The sequence below is a fragment of the Melanotaenia boesemani genome, chromosome 16, assembly GCF_017639745.1.
Source record: "Melanotaenia boesemani isolate fMelBoe1 chromosome 16, fMelBoe1.pri, whole genome shotgun sequence".
NCBI classification, from domain to species: domain Eukaryota; kingdom Metazoa; phylum Chordata; class Actinopteri; order Atheriniformes; family Melanotaeniidae; genus Melanotaenia; species Melanotaenia boesemani.
The window spans coordinates 13,826,633-13,838,848 of record NC_055697.1 but is presented as its reverse complement, the minus strand read 5'-3'; the positions used below and the strand labels follow the sequence as shown (position 1 = coordinate 13,838,848).

Below are 12,216 nucleotides of genomic sequence, written 5' to 3'. Positions count from 1 at the left end.
CTGCTTATAGTGTTTCTTGCTTGAGTAGTGGGGCTGCTGTTAGGGCTTAATGTTCAGTTGTGTGTTTCCAAACACAAACATGATAGCTTCAAAAGCATTACCAAAGATTGAGTGTGTGAGTGCCATCAACCAGGACTGAGGTACTTCTGTATGCAAAGCCATATCCATAAAAGAAAGTGCTTCAACAGCTATAAGCTCCAAAATGGGAGGATAGGTGATTACCTTGGCTGGAGTTATCCAAAGGATGGATTGCTTAATGACATTGCATCTCTCTAATGTCATGCAGTGGTGTAATGGCCATAGGACAAGCTGGGACAAATCCTGGTGGGATGCAGGTTCAATGGGCAGGTGATGTTTTAGACTAGCTGTTGCTTTGCTGACCCTCTGTGACTGCATGCTGCTTTCATGCTCTGGTAGGCTAGTGGGCTCAGTTGTCACTGTACATGTCTCCCAAATGTTAAGTCCACAGCTGGATTTCTTCTCCAGTACACCCTTCATGTCACGACATCTACACAGTTGGAGGAGCTATGTTTATCCTGCTGTTCTATTTGCAGACGATCCTGTTGCTGAATCCTCTTCTACACTCTACACATTATTTTTTTGTCCTGTGACAGATATGATACCTACCATATATCCACCACCAGGTTCTCCAGGCTCGCCCTTAGGACCAGGAGGTCCCTGGGGTCCAACCACTCCTCCAGAGTCCCCCTACAGGCATGTGTACAGGCAGTGTTCAGAAATGTGTTCATGGACAAAATGACAAAAGGAGGTGCTGTATTGCACATATAAAGATTATGAAGAGTGAGTCAGGGGAGTGGGGTTGGGAAAAGAGGGAGGATGTGAGGGGGCACGTAGTAGGAGCAGACGCAATTTTGAAAAATGCCCACATAATGGGAGCTCAGCTGCAAATGCTTTATATCATTATCCTTCTCTTTATGGTCATCTTTGGTTATTTTTCCTTTTTTGTCTCATTATTTATTTTGAATCTTTAGTACATGTGGTTGCTTTGATCCTAGTTCAGTCACTTAATGCTTCATGGCATGCATGACATCATGACCTCATTCGTATGGTCAGAAACCAACAACATAAAAAAAACAGAGCAAAATTTAAAAAAAAAACTTTTTGTAGCAGACAACAAAAACAAAAAATATAACACCAAAAAAGAAATTAAAACTGAACAAAAAACATTAATACTAGGAGTTGTATTAAGTTTGGTGAACTTTTTCACTTTCTGAAACATTATTGTGTTTTCAGTTTTCCAAATTCCATTTTACAAGAGACTTTTGTTTATTAAAAATGCTTGCAAAAGTTCACAACATTGCCAAATTCTTAAACCGGAACTTGCTTTGCATAGGTAATGATTAAAGCCATTATGTTAATATAGTAAAGAAAATAGTGAATGGACATTTAATGGGTAAGTGAGTCCAAATTTTTGTTTTTAATTAAAGTGTATGTTAGCATGCTGCTGTTAGCATGACTGTTGTAGCAGTCATGGTATGATATAGTGTAGTCGAAAGCATTAATATCTTCTATCTATGAGCAGTTTAGCACATAAAGCCGAGTTCAACTGCAATGTATTGTTTCAGAAAATTACCTTTCTGAATGTGTTTTATAAAGGCTGTTAGGTTTTTATGCTAAGCAAAGCTATCTGCTAGCCCTGCTTTGTATTTAGGGCACAGAGGTTGCTTGTCTTTATCAATTTATTTAGGAGGGTATCTCATAAATGTTCATACAATGCGGCCTCTTGGAATATATTTAAGATCAGATTAACAAGTAAGACAAAGCAGGATTATTGAATAAATACAGGAAGCTTAAACATTTTGTGAGATGGTAAGAGGCCTTAGCAGTTTTGGGTTATTCTCAATCCAAGAGTAAAACAGAGTGACTCTAGAGGATGAATAGAATAAAATAAATTCCTTTTTTTTCTGAGAAGTAATGGAGCCAACTGAATGTGCATTTCAAATACATCCTTTTCCACTTCTCTACTTTGCCACTCTGCACAGTATATGGAGTCCTTCTGCAGAAACATAATTTGTGTACTACAAATAACAGAGTTGTCAATAGCATCTAAAACGAGAACACAAAGTTAGAGCATGATTGAGGATGGCATAAAGCCTGAGTAATCCTCACAAGTTATTTAGCATGTTCAACCTGTGATAAAATCTCCTATGTTCATATTTGTCTTTGTGGTGAGAACTTGATTTGAAGTTTACTTGCCTTTTCTCCTCTCAGGCCATCTCTCCCAGGCACCCCTGGTGAGCCCTGTAAATAGTGGTAAAAAGAGGCACATCTATCACCAGGCCTTCATCTTCTCGCACACATTAATCTCCTCCTCCTCACTGCTTCAGCGGGCTGCTGTGCTCCAACAAAACTTCCCTTAGCCAGGATTTATGAAATGCCTCTTTTCCCTCCCCGCTTTTGAATAAAGACAGATGCTCATTACCGAAGCAGGTGCACAGAACAGATTGGGCTGCTGCCTTCGTTCCTGGCATAAAGTGCTTAGATTTGCCTCTTTCCACTAATTAATTCTTAAATTTGATTACTGATCGTCTGTGTAAAAATTCTGGACTTTTTTTTATTGACTTCTTCTCTGTCTCTGCCTGTTGAAGTTTATCTGTTTTTTTCTTTTTTTTTCTATGGCAGGCTGAGTTAGGAGAGTAAAGAAAATGGTAAGGTTACAAATTAGGTAATTGAGGGCAAGGAAGGCTTGACATGAACTGCTGGTGATTAATATCAGTGTACTTACTGGTTCACCTGGAAGTCCTGGGAGTCCAATGGGTCCAGGCCGGCCTTGCGTCCCCTGAGAAAAACACCAAGAAAAATCTATAGTTTATGGCCAGGCTTGAACACAGTGACTTCTCAGAGTACATTTCTTAATACAGCAATTTAAGAAAAATAAAATAAAATAAAATAAAGTAAAATAAAATAAAATAAAAAAGAGGAAAACACTCAATACGACTGTCAATCTTTCCAGGAGAGGACATCCCAGCAACTTCACTCTTACATTAGACCTTGCACACTCATTAACTACAAAAAAAAAAACCCAAAAAAAAAACCCAAGAGCTACATTTCAGACTCGACTGGCCTCAATTAGCATGGTAAATATAAAGACTGAACACATTTGAATAGTTTGTAAGGGTTGCCAGGAGAAAGCATATTTTAACTAAAAATAAGGACAATATGGCTTAGGTTTGCAAAGTTTTTCCTAAAAAAAAAAAATGTTTGGCCATAATGAATAAATAGCCTGATGTTTGATGAAAAACAACCATGAGATATTGCAAGGCACAATTTTCAAAAGTCAAATGTGAGGCCATCTGTCCAACAGCTAAAGGATAATGATTGCAAGGACAGCAGCAAATTACAACAGAATGGCTGAAAAAAAAAAAAAAAAAAAAAAATGTTCCAATGACCCAGCCAATGTCCAGACCTCAATCTGCTTAAAATACTGTGATGGGACTTTTATTGACCTCTGCAAAACTAATGAACCGAAGAAATAAAGCAACTTTGTGAAGAAGAGTTGGCAAAAATTCCTCCACAAAAATATGACATCATGTAGAAAATGATAACTTCCAAGGTTTTGCAACTAAATTTGGTTTTACAAGCTACAGAATCTCATGTAGTATTTTCACACACTACTTCTGCATTATTGTTCTGTGTTGTAATCATCAGAGGTTATACTTTCAAAGTTCTGATACTTAGTAGGGAAAGATTTTTTTTTCATTTCTTTATATGTTAAACCTTAGAACTAATAGAAATTGTGTTTTTGTAATATAATGGGTTTGCCATTGGTAACTGATAATGACTGGCTGCAAAAGTTACGTTTTTACTTTGGCTTTACCAATGACACAGTGGCCTTAAGTATGTTGTACCACAGCTGTTTCACATGCAGTCTCTGTAAATAGGTATTCTCTTAACTTATATTTAGCAGGATAAAGCAATCATACATTTTGCTGATTTAGTTCTTTTCACAGCACGCCTGACTCCTCACATGAAGTTCACCAATGGAAACAAAAACCTTTACAATAAAAGCTATGCTATGCTCACCTCTGGTCCTTGATCTCCCTTCAGTCCTGGTGGACCTATGCTTCCCTGTTACATCACCAGAAGGGGTGATCAGAAGGTAGAGGGACAGAGGAAAAGTGCAAGAAAAAACATTTGTGTACATGCTGAGAAACAGACTTAATCCTTAGCTGATTTCTTTATAAATCAAACACCGAACTTTTGTTCACTCAGTTTCCAGTGGCTTGGAGAGGCATAAATAACAGTTCATGTTAGCTGGAGATGAATTACAGTACATGCTCTGACCCTATTATGGCTAATCTTTAAAGAAAAATTACTTTGATCAGCTATCTGTAAACTCCATCAGCCATAACCTGTTCACACAGTGGCATAGATGCTTTAGGAGACTACAAAGTGATTCTTTATGGACTTAAAACACTTTGGATACATATTTTGTTGGCAGTAGATATCAATGTTCAAGTTTTAGTGACATGCCATAGTCGTCATCTTCACTAAGTCACCTTGAAGCCTGGTGGTCCGGGAACTCCTCTCTCACCCTGCAGACAGAGAAAATAAAGGCAATAGCAAAGCATCCACTGTCAAGATGGACATTAAGAAAATAGTCAAGCAGGCGATTTTTCTCATGGATTTTAAAAAAATAATCCCTCTGAGTTTCACTAAGTTAGTCTTTATGTTATGTGAGGTTTAAAAACAGAAGTATGTACTGAGAATGTGATTAAAATCAAAATGCAAACTATAGAAAATTCCACTGAGATATGGTTTGCTCCTACTTCACAATATTTACTCTTAATAGGCTGTATGTTTGGTTTGGAAGCCCAGCGTACCACAGGAAACCTTCTGTCATTTGCCGATTGTACACAACGTAAATCTTATGTACAATGATGATGAAACTGTTTGAGAGAAAGAGAACATTAAGGTAGTCTACATATAGTAGCCTAGTTTAGAAATTTGACAGTAATTGGAAAGAGGCACAATGAGAGTAGGATAATTAAATCTCTTCTCATATGTTTTGGTTTTGTTCTTCTGTTTTAAGTGTTTGGGGCTGATTTGATCACGTCTTCTCATTGTGAACCATTTATCCCTATATGCTTGTGTTTCTTTTGCTTTTTTTTTTTTTTTTTTTTACTTTGTTTTCCTAACAGATCATCTGGGTTTTCTTCATATTCTGGGTGTTTTGCTATTTATTACCTTGCTTCTTGATCACTATCTTTGCGCCTGATCCTAGTTTTTTTTTTTTTTTAACCTGTGCTGTTCTCTCTTTCTCTTTTTTTTTGCCATTTAGCATACCATTTGTCCCATTTGGACCGCCACCTGCCTTTGAAGTGTTTGGCCACTGACTTTAAAAAGGTTTGGATTTTTTTTATTGAACACCTCTATCTCTGTTGTCCTGCATTTGGATCATATTTTTAAAGTCAAACTGTGATTCCTTCTGGATAATAAAATGCGGTTTTCTTTTTTTAAGCATCTGTTTAAATCTGAGCACAGAAAATGATGAGGGGCCGTTTGAGACATTATTCAGAATTACCCTCCACAGACACATTATAGTAAAACCTCTCACATACTATACTGAAATCTGCTCATATATACTATACTGAAATACTCACAGAAAATGGCTACTGTGTACTTTAATATTCATTTTCTTTCTTCAGAAGCACAACATAAACTGTATTGGGGCAGAATCGATTGAATTTTTCCAGATTGTTCATTTTCCTTATAATTGTAATTGAAGTTTTGCATCATCAATCTGCACAACTTTGTTGCAGAACTTAACTGGTTTCTTTTTGTACATTTTTGTGAATGGCACCCTGGCCTTTCCACTTTTTAGGCATAACAGTGATTTGCATATGTTGGCAAAAGCGCTGAGGTTTTGGTAATGAGTTCTTGCCTTGATCACTGACAAGAGCAACTAGTACACTGCACTGTGACAAATAACCTTTACTTGCAGTGCAGTCACATGAGGGGTTTTCTTTACCACACAAAAGCCACCAAAGAGACTTGCTTATCAGTGTACCAGTTTATCTGCTTTTTTCTTGTTTATTGTGTACAACCTTTTATCTTGGATGCATTTCTTTGTATTCCAGTATCATTATCACCTTGGTCAACTTCTATAGATGGCAACTCTTTGCTCTTGAATCCCAATCTCTGAGTCACTTGTGAGCTCATCTGTACTTCAACTAACTGAAAATCACACATCTTTTTTTAGCAGTTTGGCCATTATGTGTAATAAAGTCAATCCCAAACAAAGCCTTTTGAATGCTACCTCTAATTGTGTTCACACACAAAGCCTTAACAACAGCAACAGAGAAGAATCAGTTTAAAATGTATTGTATGGACTGTATGTGGATGCTTCTGATGTCTGGTCAATAGCTGCTTCAGAGGCTTTTATACTCTGCTGGCCTGAGGTAGCTATATCTCTAGTTTTGAGATTCAAACAATGACTGTGTACTGGATTATTCCATGACTCACTTTGTGCTTCTATACGGAGAGCAAGTATGAAATAAAACTTTCTCTCTGAACAGCAGGTGATCAATTGTTATTTCAAAATCACATGTCAGTGCTGCCTTTGTTGACATTATATAAGAAATGGGAAACATTATTCACACTGTGATGTTGAATGCAGTGTCTGAAAACTAAAAACAGAGTTTCATTAATGAGAAGAAATACTTACCCCGTCTCCCTTTTCACCCTTTTGGGTTCTTTCCTTCATTTCATCCTTAAAACGAAAAACAGAACACACCAAAATCTCACTGTAGAGCACTTTGGCTGCAACTTGAAGAGGGAACAACTGACAATAAGATGCCATACATAAACATTTAACATATAATGATATAAACAGCTGCTTACAGTTTCGGAGAGCTGTCTTAATCCATGAGCTGTCATCACCTGGAGGTAATGAAAGAAACAGCGTTGTGTAAATAGTCTCCACTGATCCAGCAATTACTGCAAGTAAACATTAAAAAGGGGCAAATAAACTAAGCATCTTCAAGATTCACAAATAAATGTGCCCAGCATGACTCCACAAACCTAGATGTGACTAGAAAACATAAAATCTGCATTTTAAGAGAAGCGAATATCCTGGAGGGGCGACAGTACAGCTGAGAAGACATGATGAAATGATAGAAAAGAAGCGCCACTTGGTGCAACATATTAAAGCAGCAATTATAAGTATTTCTACAAGGTTTGTTCTTCCTCAAGCCTGTCTTTGAACAAGATAAACATCACATATCACCTCGTAGAAACCTCATACATAGCTAATATAAAAATGCATCAAGGCAAATCAGAGTCCCATCTGTTGGCGCTTCACTGCTCATTTAATGGCCAAACTGCCGTCATCATGACTGACTAAGCACAAGATCAAGATTGCAGTTGTCTTGTGGATTTTTTTTTTTTTTTTTACACTAGCAATTCACAGCTCCTCTTGTCTCTGCTTTCCATCCTTTCTGTGCTCTTCTTTTTGCTCTCTTCTTCCCTCTGTACTTCCTGTCTCCTCACCTGTTTCTCCTGCCATGCCAAAGTGTATAAAAATATTTATATTAAAGTTATCTACGCTGCCTTTGTTTGTCTTTATGCATAATTAATTTAACATTAGACCTTTTGGAACATTTTTTTTAATAAAATTACACAAATATAAAGAAATTTTGTTTAATTCAGTAAGACACAAATACAGAGGCTGCAATTCTACTGTATTCTTTGATGTTAAAGCAAGTCTATAGAAAAACACCTCTGTAATAACATCTTTCTGTTGTCAGTCTACACTGAATCAAATGAGACCAGTCAGTTTTTTTTGTTTTGAACAACACAGGGAGATACACCTCAGCTATCTATTTATCCTCACATTTAAAAAACTCCAGTTAACCATCAGTCAAAACAAACTGGATTCATTGTTTTGAAGCTGACTATATCTGGGCTTGTTGAATTGATGTGAGATGACCTCAGGGACAAACACATTACTCAAAGCTGAGCTCATGCAGCCTTTTCTTGTAGCACTGACTTATTTCATAATCATATTTATTACTGCACAATCGAACAAACATGGATGCCTGAGTTTTAAGATAGCAGGGAACTCCTGTTTTTTGAACACCAGCCAAGAAAAACCTAAATCTAGCAGACAGATGTTAAATCACTTCCTCGAAATTCAGTGACGTTGCTACATGTCTCCAACATCTCCAACATTTTCTCCCACTTCATCTGAATAGTACACCTAAGTAGTACCTGATAGAGGACTATCTGCTGCAGTACCAAAGGATGTCGCTCTCTGAGTGGTGTCTGCTGGCCCTAACAGCACCTGTCCTTCTCTCTTTCTCTTTAGATCACCATAACCTCATGCTTATGAGCTATGATTCAGTGTCAGATGTTTAAGGAGGTTTGTGGTCTTCCCACACATCATATCAGAGCTGAAATATCTCCACCCATGACAGCATCTCGGACTGAGGGACCACTGACCAGTGAGTGAGCGGTGCACTGCTGTGATGCTACGCTGTGACTTATTTTGCATAATGACCAGGGCAGGCAGGAGAAAAAGTAGTTCCTACCTATCCTGATAGTTTGGATACTTTCCACTGTGTTCATGTTACTGATAATAATTAATATTAAAATGAGATTTTGTAAGAAAATCCATTCAAGAAAATAAATAGTTGGCATAGGAGGATATACTGTTTTAATATCGATCTGCACATGACTACTGATTAGTCGTCTCAGACGAGCACGTGGCTCAAAAGCATTTTTTTTATTTAACTTTTACTGTGTGTCATGCTATGTATAGCACTTTGGTCAATCATGGTCGTTTTAAATGTACTTTAAAAATAAACTGACTAATTAATTTTATTACATACACAGATAAAAAATACAGAGGTCCAGACCTAGGTGTCCTCATTGGTAGCTATGGTCATGGGTGAAGGGAAACAGTTGTGAGCAGCTGTTGGACTCACAATCACATTTCTATGCTGACAGAGATATTAACACACGCATCACATACACATACAAATACAATCTGGGTTTGAGATGCAAAAGGTTTAAAAGAGGATCTAATGTTTAAAACTCAGTGGATTTGCATATACTTAAGTCCTTTGTGTTGTTTTACCATGCATGTCATCCCTTTCTGCACTTTTAACCAGTTCAGACTTGCAGAAAGAAGTGATTTGGTACAGAAGCAAGCCCAGGACTTGAAGTCTTATCCATGTGGGGAAACTTCACTGCTATCCACTATGACCATATTGTGATTCTAGTTCCCAAAGTAATTTTTTTCTTGTTTGTGCAGGTGTCCTTGTTTTCTGATTAAAGTAGATCTGTGAGCCCTTTGAGATTGTTTCTCTGATCACAGGCTCTATAAACCCTGCATGAAGTAGCCTGTCTTCAGCAGCAGTGGTCAAAGTGAGTAAGCCTGTTGTGAATGTTTTTTTACACAGATATGAAGCAGTGTCTCAGTACCTTCAGTATATGACCGATTCCCACCAGTTTTCTCAAGCGCTGTAAAATACTGCACCACAACCATTTCTTCAACAGAACTTGGCATAACAAATTTGGTTTTACAGATTATAAAGCGTCATTGTAAAGCAAAGGGGCCATAAAAACAGAACAGACTGACCAAAAAAAGGCCATTTTACCCCTTTTAAGGGCTTTGGGAGACGTGATGGCCGTGCATGCCTGGGAGTCCGCTGCCCCTCCTTGTCACTAATAAACAGAAGCACAAGAAGGTTTATGAAGGGAGGGTAATGATCTGAACCCCTGCTTCTGCTGTGTAAGGGAAATCAATGCTTAACTGCCAAAATTATCTGCCATGGGAAGGCAGAGCGCGCAGACAGAGACTGGTACTAAATATTCAAACAGCCTCATTTATCAAATGACTAATGTTTTCCCCCTCGACTGTATGCTATAGTATACAGAACATACAGAAACTCGTATATCTAGGGAGGCCCACATCTCTCTCTTCACAACAAGTAACACAACTGGGTGTTTCAGTTTTGATTAGAAAGTTCCTTCTGCTCTAGGACAAATGAAATTTAGGTGAGAGCAAAAATTATTCAGCTGCAATTTATGAGAAAGATCCTCATGTTTTCAATAGCTTTTAAAAGCATCCTGCACTGATAAGAAGTCTTATTCAATGAGTAGATTTTTGTTGCTTTGAAACCAGCGAAACCAGTAGAATGTAATTGATATGTGTTCAATCCATAATTAAGCTGTCTAATTTCCATATGAATCACAATGAAACAATAGATATGAATGAACGCAATCATTTGTTTCTAAGATCATGTGTACAGCCCTCAGTAGTTCAAAAGGAAGAAGATCTTAAAAAATAAAACCCATAACAACAGTTATCTAAATGCCAAAGCCCTAACTTCAAGAAAGAGAAAAAGGTTGCAACACCTTTTTTTCTTATTTGACACCTTTTATGCTTTAATTTTTTTTATTCCGAAAGAATATAGTAACATCATGTCTTTGAAGTTACTGCTGCCACCTGACAGCTATTTACCTCATTTGTCACAGTGTGTTTTTACTTTAAAATGTCTAAGCAATGCTTTCTGTCAGCAGAGCACCACCCACTCAGTGTCACCTTCGGCGCACACCAGATATCCACAATGACGTCAGGGTTTCTCTCCTTTTAGCTGCGTCTCCACTAAAAGCTGTACTACAACCCTCACTGAAAAAAGAAAAAAAGGGTTTTTTGTAATTTATAATTATGAATATTTTCAACAGGTCATGTGCTGCATGACCCCTATTAATCACACTTTAGAGTCTTTTCTGTTTCAAATGAAAGATTACGCCATTGTTGGGGGATGGCTAGATCAAATGTGTTCAACACAGGAAGTCACAGTTCACAGCATTTAATGTCTTTTGAGCTATTTTGTGCACAATCCTCTGCTATGCACATCACTAAAAAATCATTCTCTGGGAGCTGGCTCGCAATTAGCAGTGCTTTTATTTCCTAAAGAAAAGAGGAAGATTTTCTAACAGAATTCAACACAGCTCATCAGCTGCACATGTTTGATGTCCTTATTAACCCTGCTCCAATGTGCATAAAGACAACAACAAAAACTATACATGTCTAAAGACTGAATGAATCTGCAGCTCTCTGAAAGAGTGAAAATTTCTTTCAAGATGAAAAGTCGCCAACTTGGGTTTGTGACAACAAAGGTAAACTTTGCTCTGCTGTTTATTTCTCCCACATGGTCTCTTAATGGTGTGAAATGAACAATAACTAATGCACAAAAGATTTTTTAGGTTTATTGCACAGAAAAAAAAGCATCTGTATGCAATCAATACTGTGAGTTTTCCATTATGATAAAAAATACATAATATATGATAATAACAACAATAAATGATTTTAAAAGCTATGAGATAGCGTTTTATTACTATATTGTACTTACAGGACCTGGAGGACCAGGAGGGCCAACATCACCCTGAAAAACATCAGAAACATTTTCAGTCATTGTGTAGAACTGTTAAAGACAAACAAATAGGCAACTACAAATTACCACAGCAGACCTCAGACAACTGAATCACTAGATTCTGGAACCAAAACATGAACTTTAGAGAAAATACAGTTTAACTAAAATGATAAGAGAAGAGTCAAGAAAGTGGTGATATGCTATTCTTAAAACTTATGCTGGGACACTGCATTATATGTGCACCATTTATAAAGGCATATAATCCCAATTCTAAAAAAGTTGTTTCTGTGTAAAATGTATATAAATATTAGGCAATAATTTGCAACTCTCATAGACTGAAAGCATCAAATGCTCAACAGTTCTGGGTCTTATTTGCCTTATTTTTGCATTTTATGATACATTGAATGTTTTTTGTTTGGTGAAAGATCTGGACCGTCTGCAGGCTAGTCCAGCACCTGAACTCCTGAACCAGCACTTCTGCTACAAAGCAATGCTGTTGTAAAAGATTCAGTATGTGGTTTGGTATTATCTTACTGAAGTATGCAAGAGATTTCTTGAAAAATACATAATTTGGAATGGAGAGAAGAGCGTTCACAGACTGTGATTTGAGGAAGTGTTACTGAGCCCATGCAATGATTTCCATATCAGGATAATGTCTATGTTTAAAGAAGTGTTGCCTGTGGTCTCAAAGAACCCTAATCCATATTTTTAAATATTATTTACTGTAGTTGATGGAAAATTTAAAATCTTGACCATCCTGCACTGAGAGATAGCACAAACTGTAAAAACATGTTTTTGTGGAGATGGCAAA

At 37.2% G+C, this 12,216-nt stretch overlaps 1 protein-coding gene across 1 annotated transcript in view; it reads right to left on the bottom strand.

The window, feature by feature from the left end:
• The window catches only part of LOC121655555 (collagen alpha-1(XIX) chain), a 116,697-nt gene that overhangs the window by 36,597 nt on the left and 67,884 nt on the right, over window positions 1-12,216 (bottom strand). The window contains exons 19-26 of the mRNA XM_042010300.1: window positions 11,385-11,417; window positions 6,865-6,903; window positions 6,689-6,733; window positions 4,521-4,556; window positions 4,045-4,089; window positions 2,747-2,800; window positions 2,218-2,262; window positions 628-708 (exon numbers count right to left, since the gene is read on the bottom strand). Of these exons, the coding sequence (XP_041866234.1) occupies window positions 628-708; window positions 2,218-2,262; window positions 2,747-2,800; window positions 4,045-4,089; window positions 4,521-4,556; window positions 6,689-6,733; window positions 6,865-6,903; window positions 11,385-11,417 (378 nt within the window). The remainder of the gene's footprint in view (window positions 1-627; window positions 709-2,217; window positions 2,263-2,746; window positions 2,801-4,044; window positions 4,090-4,520; window positions 4,557-6,688; window positions 6,734-6,864; window positions 6,904-11,384; window positions 11,418-12,216) is intronic.